Genomic DNA, 18,881 nt, shown 5'->3' on the forward strand with positions numbered 1-18,881 from the left:
TTATTTAAATTTAAACACAAGGAAAATCAACAGTTTCTAGAACTCCAACAGGGGCAGGACTTGGAGGTACTGGGATTTCAGGAGGCAGCAGAATGGTACACTGGTCAGTGTCATTATTATTGACCGGTGATGGTGGATGGCCTTGGGGGGAGCTGAGAGGTAACTCAGACCTCTTATCTTCAGGACACATAAAGAAAACATACTTCTTTTCAGCAGCTGGAGACTTAGAGACATCCCAAGTCATCAGCCTCATGCGTTTAGGCTGAGGCAAAGGTTCCTCTTCATCCTCCACAGAAAAAACGCTTGAATATCTGCGCTTTCTGCCCAGACCTAACTCTGCAGTGGGTGGAGGTGTCAGAGGCAGAGGACACATTAAAAAGGCCAAATCATCATCCAGGGATGAACAATCATATTTAAAATCTGGATGCATGATCTTGTCTGTGTCCTTTGACTGAAAGCTGGCATCAGCAGGTGGAGGAACTGAAGAAACTGGAACATCAGAACTCATCAGCCTCATGTGTTTAGGCATCAAATGTTCCTCTTCATCCTCCACAGAAAAAACAGCAGAATGTCTGCGCTTTCTGCAGAGACGTAACTCTGCAGTGGGTGGAGGTCTCGGAGGCAGAGGAACATCAGTAGGACACATGAAATACGCCACTTCATCATCCAGGGATGAACGATCATTTTTCAAATCTGGGTGAATGATCTTGTTTGTGTCCTTTGAATGAAAGCTGGCATCAGCAGGTGGAGGACTTGAAGAAACTGGAACATCAGAACTCATCAGCCTCATGTGTTTAGGCATCAAATGTTCCTCTTCATCCTCCACAGAAAAAACAGCAGAATGTCTGCGCTTTCTGCAGAGACGTAACTCTGCAGTGGGTGGAGGTCTCGGAGGCAGAGGAACATCAGTAGGACACATGAAATACGCCACTTCATCATCCAGGGATGAACGATCATTTTTCAAATCTGGGTGAATGATCTTGTTTGTGTCCTTTGAATGAAAGCTGGCATCAGCAGGTGGAGGACTTGAAGAAACTGGAACATCAGAACTCATCAGCCTCATGCGTTTAGGCATCAAATGTTCCTCTTCATCCTCCACAGAAAAAACAGCAGAATATCTGCGCTTTCTGCAGAGACGTAACTCTGCAGTGGGTGGAGGTCTCGGAGGCAGAGGAACATCAGCAGGACACATGAAAAACGCCACTTCATCATCCAGGGATGAACGATCACTTTTCAAATCTGGATGCATGATCTTGTTTGTGTCCTTTGAATGAAAGCTGGCATCAGCAGGTGGTGGACTTGGGAGCTCACATGCAGGTGCGCTGATAGGTCTGAACATGAAAGCGGGAACTTCATTGTCCAGAGCACAACGGTCTCCACTGGATGAGTGTGGGAGCTTCTCCTTTGCCTGTGGAGGAAGCAGACTTTGAGCCAAAGGGATCTTGTGTTGCAGAGGAACATTCAAGTCATCTGACGTTTTGCTCTGTTACATATTATTGTTGTTGTTGTTGGATTTTTCTTTAAAAATTCACACGATTTAATGTTTAGAAACAGACACAGTGAAGGGTAACTTACCACAGCTCGAGCCATTTTAGGCGTCTGTCAAGGCAAAGACGCAGGATTTGGTTTCTCTGTGTAAGATTACAGGACAGTTGTCAGTTTCATTTTCAAGTCAGTTGGATAAATTCATATCAAACTTCTCAAACTGTATCATTAAAGCATTGTTTAGGTGGACAAATATGAAAGATATGAAGATAAAAACAGTAACAGCTGGCAATCAAGGGAAAACAACCTTACGAAAAAGGTCTTAATCATTATTGTTTAAAAGTAAATCTTTCAGTCCTTACTTCAGTGATTGTTTGAAGTCTCTGTGCTTGTTGTCAGTCGCAGATTTGTGTAAAATAGTTGCAGTTTGTGAATAAAGTTTGCAGGAGCTCCAAAGTTTGTCTGTTCAGTACCAAAGTAATGAGGAGACTGAGTGCAGGTTTGGAATCCTCAGTGACAGAAGAATGCAGCAATGTTTGAATTTGAATTTGTTATTGTTTTATTAACAACAACTACCAGGATCATACCATAGCAACACAGTGATGCCCAGTCAAATGTCAGGTACAAGGGATAACCCACATACACATCCAACAGCACAGTAAAGCAATGGGCACCAATGCCACCAGTCAGGCCTTAAAAATACCTGAGTTATATAACAGCACACTGACAGTGTCTCATACAAAAATATAAAATGTATAAATACAGTTAATATCATTTTCATTTAAATTTTATTTAATTCTCTTCATATAGTGCCAAACAGATGTCTCAAGTCGTCACTGTTACAACATAGATAAACATAAACATGAAATCCATTATTTAATTCTCTTCCATTCACTCCAGTTCAATTCAATAGCCATATAGATGGATAGACAGATACTGTATTATATACTATATTGATTCCAAATGGAGAATTAATGTGTTATATCACCAGGATAATGAATTCAAGTAGTACAATCTCCAATAAACAGACAACACAGTTAAAGTTCAAAGTGCAATATGTGCAGGATCCAGGCTTTATATTGTAAGATGCAAAATGTTTATATATACATAATAAATTTGAAAAAATAAAGAAAGTTAAAAATCAAAATAAGTTTATTGTCACTGTGGCTGATGTGATTGCAGTATGAACCCAAAAGCAGACAAGGGAGAGATGGAACTGAATCTTAACAAAAAGCAAATCATTTATTAGGTTGAAAAAACATGAACACAAAACAAGGCCCAGCAAACAGGGGCGACAACTAAAACTAAAACCTACACTGGGAATAACTCAGTATGACTATGACAACTATGACAGGAAAAACATGAACATGAATCCGAGGAGGTGCATGCGAGAAACTCTGATGAAAAAACATGAACATGAACATGGACCTAAACAGAATCAGGAGATAACCTGAAACCGGGAATAACGTGAACAGAAGAAAACAGACGCACCAGCACTGACCAGAGGAAGACAGCAGACTTAAATACACAGAAAATAAAAGGGGAAGTGGAAACACACTGACACAATCATCCTACATCCCAAAAATCAAAGTAAAAAAATTACTATTAAATTTTACTTGATAACTAAATCAAAACTAATGCACGAGGACAAAAACGATGGTTGACTGCACTAACACTTTTATTAGCAAATAAAAAAACAAAAACAATCATTTTCACTTAGTTATTGGATGTGTATATGATCTGTTTTAATAAGTTATTTATTTTCATATTGTGAAAGTCCTGTGATGCTTCAAGTTCCTCTTGCCCGTACCTCAGTTAAACCGCGCTGCTGCTCGCCGCTGTCGTATTTTTGACCCGTCCACTGCTGAGCAGTTTTTAACAGTTTTTAAGCAGAACTGTAAAATCTCGGAGCTTTTGTGCAGCCAGACTGAGGAACTGAGCTCATGGTTTTATTCCACCTACCAGATTGCTTTGGACACTGTGGCTCCGTTAAGAACCAGGCAGCCTAAAACTAAATCTGACCCCTGGCTGAAGGCTGTCAGACGCGAGTGCTGTCGAGCTGAGCGTGAATGGAAACAAGCTACAAGTGTCATTCCAGATGCTAAAGGACTGTTGGCATCAATATCAAAAAACTGTAAAAGATGCCAAAAGACAACACTTATCTGACATTGTTTCATCAAACTGTCACAACCTGCATGTTTTATTTAAAACCATTAACTCTGTTCTTAGTGCACCACATACTGACTGCAGCCTGTAAACGTTTTTTTAAACACTTTTTTATTGAGAAGGTCTCCTCCACCAGGGCTCAAATCTCTTGGTAGCCCTACTGAGACCCCCAATGTGTATTTAGATACCTTGGCACAGTACGTTAAACCAGCTGTGACAAACCTGGAGGTCAAAGTGAACTCTGACCTGAAGCTTGTCAGCCAGATTAAGGCAGTGGTAAAATCAAGCTTCTTTCAGCTCAGGCAGCTGATAAAATAAAGACATTTATTTCACAGCAGCACTTTGAGACAGTTATCCACGCCTTTGTTAGCACTCGGCTGGATTACTGTAATGCACTTTATATAGGGATCAGTGCTTCATACATTACTCGTTTACAGAGGGTGCAAAATGCTGCAGCTTGTGTTTTAACTGGCACTCGAAAGTTTGAGCACATCTCCCCTAATTTAGCTTCACTTCACTGGCTGCCCATTTCTTTTGGCATTCATTTTAAAATTCTTTTATTTGCCTTTAAAGCTCTCCATGACCTAGCTGCATCTTAACTCTCTGAGCTGCCACAGTCTTATAAACCCACCCGCTGTCTCAGGTCAGCTGATCAGCTGTTCCTGAATGTTCCCAGGACTGAGCGCAAACTTAGAGGACATCGTGCTTTTGCTGTAGCATCTCTGAAACTGTGACACGATCTGCCTTTAGAGATTAGACAGGCTTCTTCTCTGCCTGTTCTTAAATCACTCCTGAAAACTCATCTCTTCACCCTGACCTTTGACACCTTGTAAGATGTTGGTTTTTAGTTTGAGTTTTTTAGTTTATTTTTGCTGTTTTATCTTGTTTTTAAATATAGGGCTGTTTAAATTTTTATGTATTATGTGTTTTATTTTCTTACTGTTAAGTTTATTCTATTGTTCTTAACTCATTTACTGTACAGCACTTTGGTCTTGTCCTGGGTATTTTAAAGTGCTTTCTCAATAAAGATGGATTGGATTGGACTGGAAGATAAACACTTTAGTTTGCAGTACTGTGGTGAGTTCACAGTAAAGCACTGTGTTGGACTGGCGCACAGTGATTGTGGCGTTCATGGTCAGTGTTAGGTTACCTCAAGTACAGTGGATTCATTTGCATTTAAGCTGATGATGCTTCGATTAAGTCATCAAATTTCACCTTTATATCAGCTGTATAAGACAATTCTCAGGATACTGTTAGTGTAGGAAATGGAAAGACAACCAAGATATCTGTGAAACGTCTGCTTACATCTTGAATTCAGCTCCGGCGTATGTGGTAAGTTGTTAATGAGTGACTTTAATTTATTCTTTCTTCAGATGTGGCTATACACTCTACTGAGAATAAGCATACTGTCATGATATGAGTGGATCTTCAAAATAGACATCAAAATAGTTCATGGAGAAAATAAGTAGAAAAAGTAAAGATCTTCTTAGGAACAATACTGTTTGGATAATTATAACCATCATAAGCAACCGAATCATCTCAACATGTATTTGCTCAAAAATTTATTACAAACACGTATTTAATTATCAAGACAAGGAAAATCAACAGTTTCTAGAACTCCAACAGGGGCAGGACTTGGAGGTACTGGGATTTCAGGAGGCAGCAGAATGGTACACTGGTCAGTGTCATTATTATTGACCGGTGATGGTGGATGGCCTTGGGGGGAGCTGAGAGGTAACTCAGACCTCTTATCTTCAGGACACGTAAAGAAAACATACTTCTTCTCAGCAGCTGGAGACTTAGAGACATCCCAAGTCATCAGCCTCATGCGTTTAGGCTGAGGCAAAGGTTCCTCTTCATCCTCCACAGAAAAAACGCTTGAATATCTGCGCTTTCTGCCCAGACCTAACTCTGCAATGGGTGGAGGTGTCAGAGGCAGAGGAGACATTAAAAAGGCCAAATCATCATCCAGGGATGAACAATCATATTTAAAATCTGGATGCATGATCTTGTCTGTGTCCTTTGAATGAAAGCTGGCATCAGCAGGTGGAGGACTTGAAGAAACTGGAACATCAGAACTCATCAGCCTCATGCGTTTAGGCATCAAATGTTCCTCTTCATCCTCCACAGAAAAAACAGCAGAATGTCTGCGCTTTCTGCAGAGACGTAACTCTGCAGTGGGTGGAGGTCTCGGAGGCAGAGGAACATCAGCAGGACACATGAAAAACGCCACTTCATCATCCAGGGATGAACGATCATTTTTCAAATCTGGGTGAATGATCTTGTTTGTGTCCTTTGAATGAAAGCTGGCATCAGCAGGTGGTGGACTTGGGAGCTCACATGCAGGTGCGCTGATAGGTCTGAACATGAAAGCGGGAACTTCATTGTCCAGAGCACAACGGTCTCCACTGGATGAGTGTGGGAGCTTCTCCTTTGCCTGTGGAGGAGGCAGACTTTGAGCCAAAGGGATCTTGTGTTGCAGAGGAACATTCAAGTCATCTGACGTTTTGCTCTGTTACATATTATTATTGTTGTTGTTGGATTTTTCTTTAAAAATTCACACGATTGAATGTTTAGAAACAGACACAGTGAAGGGTAACTTACCACAGCTCGAGCCATTTTAGGCGTCTGTCAAGGCAAAGACGCAGGATTTGGTTTCTCTGTGTAAGATTACAGGACAGTTGTCAGTTTCATTTTCAAGTCAGTTGGATAAATTCATATCAAACTTCTCAAACTGTATCATTAAAGCATTGTTTAGGTGGACAAATATGAAAGATATGAAGATAAAAACAGTAACAGCTGGCAATCAAGGGAAAACAACCTTACGAAAAAGGTCTTAATCATTATTGTTTAAAAGTAAATCTTTCAGTCCTTACTTCAGTGATTGTTTGAAGTCTCTGTGCTTGTTGTCAGTCGCAGATTTGTGTAAAATAGTTGCAGTTTGTGAATAAAGTTTGCAGGAGCTCCAAGGTTTGTCTGTTCAGTACCAAAGTAATGAGGAGACTGAGTGCAGGTTTGGAATCCTCAGTGACAGAAGAATGCAGCAATGTTTGAATTTGAATTTGTTATTGTTTTATTAACAACAACTACCAGGATCATGCCATAGCAACACAGTGATGCCCAGTCAAATGTCAGGTACAAGGGATAGCCCACATACACATCCAACAGCACAGTAAAGCAATGGGCACCAATGCCACCAGTCAGGCCTTAACAGTGGCGTGTCTAGAAAATTTTTGTTAGGGGGCCAGGTAGGGGCACAGATTTGGAGAAGGGTGCCAGATGTAATTGGCAGATAATGTTTAAAAAAAATTCTACCAACCGTTAACCATAATTCAATAACCCTATAAACCTAATAACCGAATGCGCTTTTAACTCTTATTAGAATGAGATTTTAACCACTACGGTGCAAAGTTTTTAGATACTGCGTTGATAAAGTACAAGAGATACAATCAGTCAGTGTTTATTCAGCAGTCAAGGACATCAATATTTGCATAGTATTTTTACTGACATGTAGTGCACATATGTTTTGGGCAAAAACATTTTTGAATATTAAAATACGAACATTTGTAACATACAATTGACAAATTAGCCAATGCCAATGCAAAACCAATGCCTATTAAAAAAAGAAGATAATCTTCTCACAAACTGAAGTTTGATTTTGAAACAGGAAAAAGTGTGGAAACAACTGAAAAGACTAACATTTGAATAACACCTGAAAGCAAGTAAATACTTTCTATGCTGCCTTATGGTAAACTTTGGTAATATTGATGTATAAAGAACAACACTGGCTGATGATGAAATACAGTCAGCTGGCATGGTGACACTGCCAGTATTAACCTGCAGGGCTGGACTGGGACAAAAAATTGGGCATTTTGACTACAGACCAGCCCACCAGGTATTAAAGCCATAAAGCCTTTGAATGAAAACAAATGCTGTTGTGACAGTCCCATATGGAAAAGAAATAGTAAAAACGTATATGATTTACTCATGAAAGTGGCCACTTTCTCATTACTTTCATATATTGTTTTAGTAAGTATCCAAAACATACAAGATTCATTATATAATCTTTCAAGGGATCTTATATCTGTTTTTACTCTTGTATGCTTTTCATACAAGTTTCACACAAGACATTTACAAACTTTATAAAATTTATATATATCTTTTCCATATGTACACTGTCTTGTTGGTATATGTATGGTTTCTATACATTTATGTCAGATAAAAACTTTGGTTGTAAGATTTAGATAATTATTTAATAAAAGCTAAATATTTGAAATGAGAATAAGAAAGAAAAGTATTTCTTTGTGCCCCCCTCTCCCTGTTAATACCCTACCTGCCCCCCTGGCAAAACTTTCCTAGACCCGTCCCTGCACAGTTACCAGCTGTCAGCTACATAAAAAAAGGATCCTGGTGTTATTTGTCTCTCAGAAAGAGTTCATAACTTCCTGTGGCGGAGGCGTGGCCCCGGGCGCAGCTGCAGGGGAGGAGTGCAGCAGAAGGCTCAACAGGGCGGCGCTGCGAGGCCGGTAAGAACAGCTGATGGTGTTTATGTACTGATGATGGTCTCCCTCCGCTGTTTTTATAGTGAGACGGGGAGGGGCGGCCAGAGGAGAGATCAGCTGGGCTCGTGAGCTGTCAGACTGTACGACTGAGTCAGCTGTCAAAACTCAACACTCAAAGCTTCAATAAATGTGGAAGTTGGCAGTACATACCTGTGTGTGCGTGTGTCTGTGCCTGGTGTATTCCACAAGTGGTGCCGAAACCCAGGAAAGTGCCGGTGGGGGAATGTCCGACCCACAGGCCGCGCCACCCGCCCAGCCTCTGCAATTCTTGGCGCAGATGCTAGCGGAGATGGCGACGATGAGCCGGGATCAGGCGGCCGACCAGCGTGCCCACCTGGCCGCGCTGCAGGAGCAGACGGACCGACAGACGCAAATTCTGGAACGGCTGGTCGGGGCCGCTGCCACGCCGAAGCCCTCGCCACTGTCGGTGGCGGTGCCCCGGATGGGGGACGGGGACGACCCACAAATTTTTTTGGAGACCTTCCGTGCCACGGCGGAGGCTTGCCAATGGCCGCGGGAGGAGTGGGCTCCGCGGCTGCTCCCCCTGCTGTCTGGGGAGGCACAAACAGCGGCCCTGAGTCTGCCTCCGGCGTCGAGGAGCAGCTTCCCGGACGTGAGCCGGGCGGTGGTGGACAGGCTGGGGCTCACCGCCGAAGACCATCGCCGGCGGTTCCGGGCCTGTCGGCTGGCTACAACGGACCGACCATTCGCCTGGGCCCGGCAGCTGCGCGACGCGGCGGTGCGCTGGCTGCAACCGGGGGCATCGGAGGGCGAGACGAAGCTGGTGGACAAGGTGGTGCTGGAGCAGTTCACGGAGGGGTTGCCAGCGGAGACGGCGAGATGGGTCCGGTGCCACCGGCCCGCAAGCTTGGAGGTAGCAGTGACGCTGGCGGAGGACCACCTTGCCGCTGGAGCAGGGGAACCCGGGGACGCCGGACGGAGGCCGAACAAACAGGCCCCAGTGCCGGCCCCGAGGCGCCGTGTGCCGGCACCAGGGCAGGCCGAGCGGCTGCCGGCGCTGAGCCCCACTAACCCTTTCGCGGCGTTGGTGCCGTCCAGGGGAGCCGAGCCAAGTGGAGCCGCCCCCGAGCCACGGAGAGCAGCACAGACGCCGGGGCCGGAGTGTTGGAAGTGCGGGCAGCCGGGGCACCTGAGGAGGGATTGTCCGCTTATGGAAGTGGGGCAGGTGTTCCGCGTTGCTGGCGCCCCAGCACCCTCCCCCGGTCCAGGAGGGACATACAGTATTCCGGTAAGGACTCGAGGGGGTATACGCCAGGCGTTGGTGGACACGGGCTGCACGCAGACCCTCGTACACCAAAGCTTGGTTCGCCCCGGGGCATTGCTGGAGGCAGAATGGGTGGAGGTGAGGTGTGTGCATGGTGACGTTCACAGGTATCCCATAGTGCCGCTGTTATTAAAGTATAAGGGCAAAATGCATAGAGTAACGGCGGCGGTTAGCCCGCGCCTGTCGCACCCCCTGATTCTGGGTACCAATTGGCCGGGGTTTCATCAGCTACTGGGGCAGTACGCGGGGGTGCGATCACGACCGGAAGCGGGGTGTAGCGTGTGCGCGGCATTCAGCGGTGACGCGGGGTCGTCCGACACCGACTCCGGGGGGGAGGAGCCGGCGGGTCCCTCACGGGACGTCCCGCCGGCCCCGGAAGTGTCCCCCATGGGTGATTTCCCACTGGAGCAGTCTCGTGACGGCACCCTACGCTCAGCCTTTGACCAAGTGATGGCTATTGATGGTCACGTGGTGCGCCCTGAGGCCGCGCAGACCTACCCGCGTTTCGTCTTATTAAACGACCGGTTATATCGAGTGAGTCGTGACACTCAGACCGAGGAAACACACACCCAGTTGTTGGTGCCGCAGGGCCGCCGGGAAACGCTTTTCCAGGCGGCCCACTATAACCCCATGGCAGGGCATATGGGCTACGAGAAAACTCTGGAGCGAATAACGGCCCGATTTTATTGGCCGGGCATCCGAGCGGATGTGCGCCGCTGGTGCGCGTCCTGCCCGGACTGCCAACTTGTTAACCAGCCGGCCATACCGAAGGCGCCGCTGCGCCCTCTCCCCCTCATTGAGGTCCCGTTTGAGCGCATCGGCATGGACCTCATCGGGCCGTTTCACCGGAGTGCACGCGGCTACCGCTTTGTGTTAGTCCTGGTGGATTACGCAACGCGGTACCCGGAAGCAGTTCCGCTGCGCACCATCTCTGCAAAGAGTGTGGCGCAGGCACTGTTTCAGGTCATCTCCCGAGTCGGAATCCCGAAAGAGATACTGACTGACCAGGGCACGTCGTTTATGTCTCGTACACTACGGGAACTGTACGAATTACTGGGCATTAAATCTATTCGGACCAGCGTCTACCACCCTCAGACTGACGGGCTGGTGGAGCGGCTGAATAAGACTTTAAAGTCCATGATTCGGAAGTTCATTAACGAGGATGAACGCAATTGGGATCACTGGCTAGACCCTCTGTTATTCGCAGTGCGGGAGGTGCCCCAGGCCTCCACGGGATTTTCTCCCTTTGAACTGCTGTTCGGCAGGAGGCCACGTGGGGTGCTCGACCTGATTAAAGAAAGCTGGGAGGACGGTCCGAGCCCCGCCAAAAATGAGATTCAGTACGTGTTGGACCTGAGAGCAAAACTCCACACTTTGGGGAGGTTGTCACGGGAGAATTTGCTCCAGGCTCAGCAGCGTCAGCAACGCCTGTATGACAGAGGGGCTAGGCTCAGGCAATTCTCACCGGGAGATAAAGTGCTTGTGTTACTCCCTACTTCCAGCTCGAAGTTGCTCGCCAAGTGGCAAGGACCCTTTGTGGTCACACGGCGAGTCGGGGACGTGGACTATGAGGTTGCTCGGTCGGACAGGGGAGGAGCCACGCAGATTTATCACCTCAATCTCCTCAAACTGTGGCGAGAGGTTGAAACCGCTTCTCTGGTGAGCTTGGTGAAGGAGAGAGATGAGTTGGGGCCTGAGGTGCCAAATTCTATCATTCCCGCCTCCCTCCCTTGTGATGACCATCTCACACAGGCCCAGAGAGCGGATGTTGTCGCGTTGCAACAGCGTTTTGCGGACGTGTTCTCCCCCCTGCCCGGCCGGACGTCCCTCATCGAGCACCATTTCGTGACGCAGCCTGGCGTGACGGTGCGTTCACGGCCCTACAGGCTCCCGGAGCACAAGCGAAAAATCGTGCAGAGGGAATTGGCGGAAATGCTGAGGATGGGAGTAATAGAAGAGTCGCACAGCGCCTGGTGTAGCCCCATCGTTCTGGTGGCGAAGAAGGATGGGTCTATACGGTTCTGTGTCGACTATCGCAGGGTGAACGAAGTGTCACGCTTTGATGCCTACCCCATGCCTCGGGTCGACGAGCTCCTGGACCGGTTAGGCACGGCCCGCTTTTTCACGACACTGGACTTAACCAAGGGCTATTGGCAGATTCCCTTGTCTGCCGAGGCCAGGGAGAAAACGGCCTTCTCCACTCCGTACGGTTTGTACCAGTTCGTGACACTTCCGTTCGGCCTGTTCGGGGCCCCGGCCACTTTCCAGCATCTCATGGACCGGGTACTGCGTCCGCACGCAGCGTATGCTGCCGCCTACCTGGATGACGTGATCATCCACAGCGACACCTGGGCGGAGCATGTGCTGCGGGTGGCCGCGGTCCTGGAGTCCCTGAGGGGGGCGGGGCTCACGGCCAATCCGAAGAAGTGCGCGGTTGGACGGAGGGAGGTGCAGTATCTGGGGTACCACCTGGGGGGCGGGCAGGTGCGTCCACAGGTGGAGAAGACGGCGGCTATCGCATCCTGCCCGCGCCCCAGGACGAAAAAGGAGGTGAGACGGTTCTTGGGGTTGGCGGGTTACTATCGTCGCTTTGTGCCGGGGTTTGCGCAGCTAACCAGCCCCCTGACCGATCTCACTCGAAAGGGTGCCCCGGATCTGGTCCAGTGGACGGGGCCGTGCCAGGCGGCGTTTGTGCAGGTGAAAAAGGCTCTCTGTGGGGAGCCGCTGCTTCACACTCCTAACTTTTCCCTCCCTTTTGTTCTGCAGACTGACGCCTCGGACAGAGGGCTGGGAGCCGTTTTGTCCCAGCAGGTGAGGGGGGCTGACCGCCCTGTCCTGTACATCAGCCGGAAGCTAGCGGAGCGCGAGCGCCGGTACAGCACCGTGGAGAAGGAGTGCCTGGCCATCCGGTGGGCGGTCGGCTCCCTGCGCTATTACCTCCTGGGACGCTCATTCACCCTCTGTTCGGACCACGCCCCGCTGCAGTGGCTCCACCGCATGAAGGATGCCAACGCCCGGATCACCCGGTGGTATCTGGCGTTGCAGCTCTTTAAGTTCAAGGTGATCCATAGGCCGGGGGCGCAGATGGCGGTGGCCGATTTCCTCTCTCGCTCGCGGGGGGGAGTTGGCTCGGCCGGACGGCTCCCCGGCCTCGAACGGGCGGTGGGGGTGTGTGGCGGAGGCGTGGCCCCGGGCGCAGCTGCAGGGGAGGAGTGCAGCAGAAGGCTCAACAGGGCGGCGCTGCGAGGCCGGTAAGAACAGCTGATGGTGTTTATGTACTGATGATGGTCTCCCTCCGCTGTTTTTATAGCGAGACGGGGAGGGGCGGCCAGAGGAGAGATCAGCTGGGCTCGTGAGCCTGTACGACTGAGTCAGCTGTCAAAACTCAACACTCAAAGCTTCAATAAATGTGGAAGTTGGCAGTACATACCTGTGTGTGCGTGTGTCTGTGCCTGGTGTATTCCACACTTCCCTTCAACTCATTCCTGTCACCTAAAAGGTAAACCTGTTTCTCCATCACTGTTCAGCTCTGATGATTCAGTAAGGACATCTCCTGGTTTCATCTTCATGTTTCCCTCTCACCACATAACCAAACCGACATCATGACCAGCAGCTTTACAGCTGTGGCTCCAGCAAACATCAGCTGATACTAGAAATTAATATTAAATAAATTCTAACAACAGCTGATCAAGCTTAAACGTGCTGCTGTTGTTTAGCGCGACATCCGCTGGTTTCCTGTTTCTGGCGCAAAGTGGGCAATAAATAAACAAGAGAGACGATCAGCTGATCATTGATCAGTTTCATGATTAAAGTAGCAACAGAAGAGGGAGGGTGGGGGGGATAAGAGAAGAGGCAGCTGTGCAGCGTAAAGACAGAATAACTCCAGCTTTGTGTCTTTTCCCATTCTAGCTAAAGTCCGGGACAAACTGCGTCTCTTCTCAGCTCAATACGAAACCCGTAATATTTTCTCTGAATGAGGGACCATTCCATTTTTTAAGGAGCCGTTGGCAACTCTACTAACTAACCTTATGAATAAAATAAAGTTCACTATCAGTAACATCATAGCAACCGAACAGCTGTATAGAAACTCCTTCAAGCTGGCTAGAACGCAGTACGAGTTATTGCAACTGACGGTAAAAAGTCAGCATAACGAAAATAAACTCCACCTAAACTTGGTTTATATCTGACCCAGATAGACTGCAGGTCATAACTTCTTACCTGAAGTTCAGTTCACCTGACACTCGGACTGGTGGCTGCCTCGGGTCTCTTCTCCTGCCTCCCCTTCCCTCATCCACCTGCTGGCCTCTGTGGAAGCCCCGCCATAGCCACCACCAAACAACTGAGTTATTTTTACACATCGACCTGCATCTGGCCAATCCACCACCTCTCATTGTTCATGCCCTTACAAAAAAAATAAAGTCACCAGGCATATGCCCGGTATGCCCGATGGCCAGTCCAGGTATGTTAACCTGCAACCAAATCTGCAGCTCCATACAGCAATGTTACGACTTAGATTATATCTTATAACTCATAACTCTTATGTTAGCTCCCCTCAGTAGCATACTGCCTGAAATATTCGACGGCTGCAATAATAAGTGTTATTTTTTCCTTGGTATTCTAATTTCACCGAAGTTTACTAAACTCAACAAACTTAATATTACTTACCGAGACATTTATTCTGTCCTCATTTTCTTTCACCGAAAAATTGTTTCCTGCGGTGCCGTCTTTCGTGCTTGGCTCTCCTACCTTTGCTAACGTGATGCACATAGCGCAGAAGCCGATGCTGCATTCACTTACACTCGGATATCTGAACTTCACAGTGAAAACATAATCGGACATTTGATATTTGATTGAATTTTATTGTTTTGCCTTTGGGGTGGCACCTGGGGTGGCCAGTCTGGTTGGGGGGGTGGCCTGGGGGGGCACAGGCCACCCCGCTGGACACGCCACTGGGCCTTAAAAATACCTGACTTATATAACAGCACACTGACAGTGTCTCATCCAAAAATAGAAAATGTATAAATACAGTTAATATCATTTTTATTTACATTTTATTTAATTCTCTTCATATAGTGCCAAACAGATGTCTCAAGTCGTCACTGTTACAACATAGATAAACATAAACATGAAATCCATTATTTAATTCTCTTCCATTCACTCCAGTTCAATTCAATAGCTATATAGATGGATAGACAGATACTGTATTATATACTATATTGATTCCAAATGGAGAATTAATGTGTTATATCACCAGGATAATGAATTCAAGTAGTACAATCTCCAATAAACAGACAACACACTTCAAGTTCAAAGTGCAATATGTGCAGGATCCAGGCTTTATATTGTAAGATGCAAAACGTTTATATATACATAATATTGTTGAAAAAATAAAGAAAGTTAAAAATCAAAATAAGTTTATTGTCACGGTGGCTGATGTGATTGCAATATGAACCCGAAAGCAGACAAGGGAGAGATGGAACTGAATCTTAACAAAAAGCAAACCATTTATTAGGTTGAAAAAACATGAACACAAAACAAGGCCCAGCAAACAGGGGCGACAACTAAAACTAAAACCTACACTGGGAATAACTCGGTATGACTATGACAACTATGACAGGAAAAACATGAACATGAATCCGAGGAGGTGCATGCGAGAAACTCTGATGAAAAAACATGAACATGAACATGGACCTAAACAGAATCAGGAGATAACCTGAAACCCGGAATAACGTGAACGGAGGAAAACAGACACACCAGCACTGACCAGAGGAAGACAGCGGACTTAAATACACAGAAAATAAAAGGGGAAGTGGAAACACAGCTGACACAAATGAACCTGACACCACAGGGGAAGCAAAATGAAACACACTGAACATGGAAACACAACCCTTTCATAATAAAAGACGAAACAAGGAGAGACATAGACGTGTGATGGGCTGAGTTGAAAAAGCAGGAGGAGTCACAGGAATTATTACAAAAACATAGTTTTCATTTATCTAACCCAAAAAAGCTGTGATGGATGGCCTTCGCCTCACGGTAATGCACCAAAGCTTTTAATCCGCCACCCTCCAGCCCAGAGGACATAGTTGGACTGGCCATCGGGCATACTGGGCATTTGCCCGGTGGGCCGATGGTGATTTTTCGTTTTTATGGGCCAATGGGGTTTTTTTTCATTTTTTCCCCGTAACAGTATAAACACTGAAAGGTGGTGGATTGGCCAGATGCTGGGAGATGTGTAAAAATAACTCAATTGTTTGGTGGTGGCTATTGCGGAGCTTCCACAGATTCAGTAACATTAGCAAGTGGTGGAGGCCAGCAGATGCAACACGCTGGCAGGTGGATGACGGAAAGGCACGAGGAGCAGAGGCCGGAGGCGGTGAACTGAACTTCAGGTAAGAAGTTATGACCTGCAGTCTATCTGGGTCAGATATAAACCAAGTTTAGGTGGAGTTTATTTTCGTTGTGCTGACTTTTTTACAGTCAGTTACAATAACTCGTACTGCGTGAGCTAGCATGAAGGAGTTTCTATACAGCTGTTCGGTTGCTATGATGTTACTGATAGTGAACTTTATTTTATTCATAAGGTTAGTTAGTAGAGTTGCCAACGGCTCCTTAAAAAATGGAATGGTCCCTCATTCAGAGAAAATATTATGCGTTTTGTATTGAGCTGAGAAGAGACACAGTTTGTCCCGTACTTTAGCTAGAATGGGAAAAGACAAAAAGCTGGAGTTATTCTGTCTTTACGCTGCACAGCTGCCTCTTCTCTTATCCCCCCCCCCTCCCTCCCTCTTCTGTTGCTACTTTGATCATGAAACTGATCAATGATCAGCTGATCGGCTTTTCTCTCTTGTTTATTTATCTCCCACTTTGCGCCAGAAACAGGAATCAGAATACTTTATTGATTCTGATTCCTGTTTCTGGCGCAAAGTGGGAGATAAATAAACAAGAGAGAAAAGCCGATCAGCTGATCATTGGAAACCAGCGGATGTCACGCTAAACAACAGCAGCACGTTTAAGCTTGATCAGCTGTTGTTAGAATTTATTTAATATTAATTTCTAGTATCAGCTGATGTTTGCTGGAGCCACAGCTGTAAAGCTGCTGGTCATGATATCGGTTTGTATATGTGGTGAGAGGGAAACATGAAGATGAAACCAGGAGATGTCCTTACTGAATCATCAGAGCTGAACAGTGATGGAGAAACAGGTTTACCTTTTAGGTGACATGAATGAGTTGAAGGGAAGTTATGAACTGTTTCTGAGAGACAAATAACACCAGCATCCTTTTTCTAAGTAGCTGACAGCTGGTAACTGTGCAGGGACGGGTCTAGCAAAGTGTTGCCAGGGGCCAGGTAGGGCATTAACAGGGAGAGGGGGTCACAAAGAAATACTTTTCTTTCTTATTCTCATTTCAAATATTTAGCTTTTATTAAATAATTATCTGAATCTTGCGAACAAAGTTTTTATCTGACGTAAAATGTATAGAGATCATACATATACCAAAAAGACAGTGTACATCGCTGTCACAACAGCGTTTGTTTTCATTCAAAGGCTTTATGGCTTTAATACCTGGTGGGCTGGTCTGTAGTGAAAATGCCCAATTTTTTGTCCCAGTCCAGCCCTGCAGGTTAATACTGGCAGTGTCACCATGCCAGCTGACTGTATTTCATCATCAGCCAGTGTTGTTCTTTATACATCAATATTACCAAAGTTTACCATAAGGCAGCATAGAAAGTATTTACTTGCTTTCAGGTGTTATTCAAATGTTAGTCTTTTCATTTGTTTCCACACTTTTTCCTGTTTCAAAATCAAACACCAGTTTGTGAGAAGATTATCTTCTTTTTTTAATAGGCATTGGTTTTGCATTGGCATTGGCTAATTTGCCAATTGTATGTTAAAATGTTCGTATTTTAATATTAAAAAATGTTTTTGCCCAAAACATATGTGCACTACATGTCAGTAAAAATACTATGCAAATATTGATGTCCTTGACTGCTGAATAAACACTGACTGATTGTATCTCTTGTACTTTATCAACGCAGTATCTAAAAACTTTGCACCGTAGTGGTTAAAATCTCATTCTAATAAGAGTTAAAAGCGCATTCGCTTATTAGGTTTATAGGGTTATTGAATTATGGTTAACAGTTGGTAGAATTGTTTTTAACATTATCTGACAATTACATCTGCCACCCTTCTCCAAATCTGTGCCCCTACCTGGCCCCCCCAACAACAGATTTCTAGACACGCCACTGCTCGTTTACGGAGGGTGCAAAATGCGGCAGCTTGTGTTTTAACTGGCACTCGAAGGTTTGAGCACATCTCCCCTATTTTAGCTTCACTTCACTGGCTGCCCATTTCTTTTGGCATTCATTTAAAAATTCTTTTATTTGCCTTTAAAGCTCTCCATGACCTAGCTGCATCTTAACTCTCTGAGCTGCCACAGTCTTATAAACCCACCCGCTGTCTCAGGTCAGCTGTTCCTGAATGTTCCCAGGACTGAGCGCAAACTTAGAGGACATCGTGCTTTTGCTGTAGCATCTCTGAAACTGTGACACGATCTGCCTTTAGAGATTAGACAGGCTTCTTCTCTGCCTGTTCTTAAATCACTCCTGAAAACTCATCTCTTCACCCTGACCTTTGACACCTTGTAAGATGTTGGTTTTTAGTTTGAGTTTTTTAGTTTATTTTTGCTGTTTTATCTTGTTTTTAAATATAGGGCTGTTTAAATTTTTTTTATGTATTATGTGTTTTCTTTTCTTACTGTTAAGTTTATTCTATTGTTCTTAACTCATTTACTGTACAGCACTTTGGTTTTGTCCTGGGTTTTTTAAAGTGCTTTCTCAATAAAGATGGATTGGATTGGACTGGAAGATAAACACTTTAGTTTGCAGTACTGTGGTGAGTTCACAGTAAAGCACTGTGTTGGACTGGCGCACAGTGATTGTGGCGTTCATGGTCAGTGTTAGGTTACCTCAAGTACAGTGGATTCATTTGCATTTAAGCTGATGATGCTTAGATTAAGTCCTCAAATTTCACCTTTATATCAGCTGTATAAGACAATTCTCAGGATACTGTTAGTGTAGGAAATGGAAAGACAACCAAGATATCTGTGAAACGTCTGCTTACATCTTGAATTCAGCTCCGGCGTATGTGGTAAGTTGTTAATGAGTGACTTTAATTGATTCTTTCTTCAGATGTGGCTATACACTCTACTGAGAATAAGCATACTGTCATGATATGAGTGGATCTTCAAAATAGACATCAAAATAGTTCATGGAGAAAATAAGTAGAAAAAGTAAAGATCTTCTTAGGAATAATACTGTTTGGATAATTATAACCATCATAAGCAACCGAATCATCTCAACATGTATTTGCTCAAAAATTTA

The 18,881-nt window shown here is 45.6% G+C and overlaps 1 protein-coding gene and 1 pseudogene across 1 annotated transcript; one reads left to right on the forward strand and one right to left on the reverse strand.

The window, feature by feature from the left end:
* On the reverse strand, positions 1–1,590 carry LOC147302429 (uncharacterized). Its single transcript, XM_086281952.1, has 3 exons — positions 1,576–1,590; positions 754–1,408; positions 1–480 (listed from the first exon to the last, which is right to left on the reverse strand). The coding sequence occupies exons 1-3, from the start codon at positions 1,588–1,590 to the stop codon at positions 11–13; spliced, it is 1,140 nt and encodes a 379-aa protein (XP_086138078.1). The 3' UTR covers positions 1–10.
* Positions 1,591–8,632: 7,042 nt separating this feature from the next.
* On the forward strand, positions 8,633–9,605 carry LOC147302430 (uncharacterized; annotated as a pseudogene).
* Positions 9,606–18,881: the final 9,276 nt, after the last annotated feature.

Source organism: Aulonocara sp. 'chitande type north' Nkhata Bay, linkage group LG23 (genome assembly GCF_057382095.1).
Source record: "Aulonocara sp. 'chitande type north' Nkhata Bay isolate Kocher_YH1m ecotype deep benthic linkage group LG23, A_spYH_male_GT1.1, whole genome shotgun sequence".
Taxonomy (NCBI): Eukaryota; Metazoa; Chordata; class Actinopteri; order Cichliformes; family Cichlidae; genus Aulonocara; species Aulonocara sp. 'chitande type north' Nkhata Bay.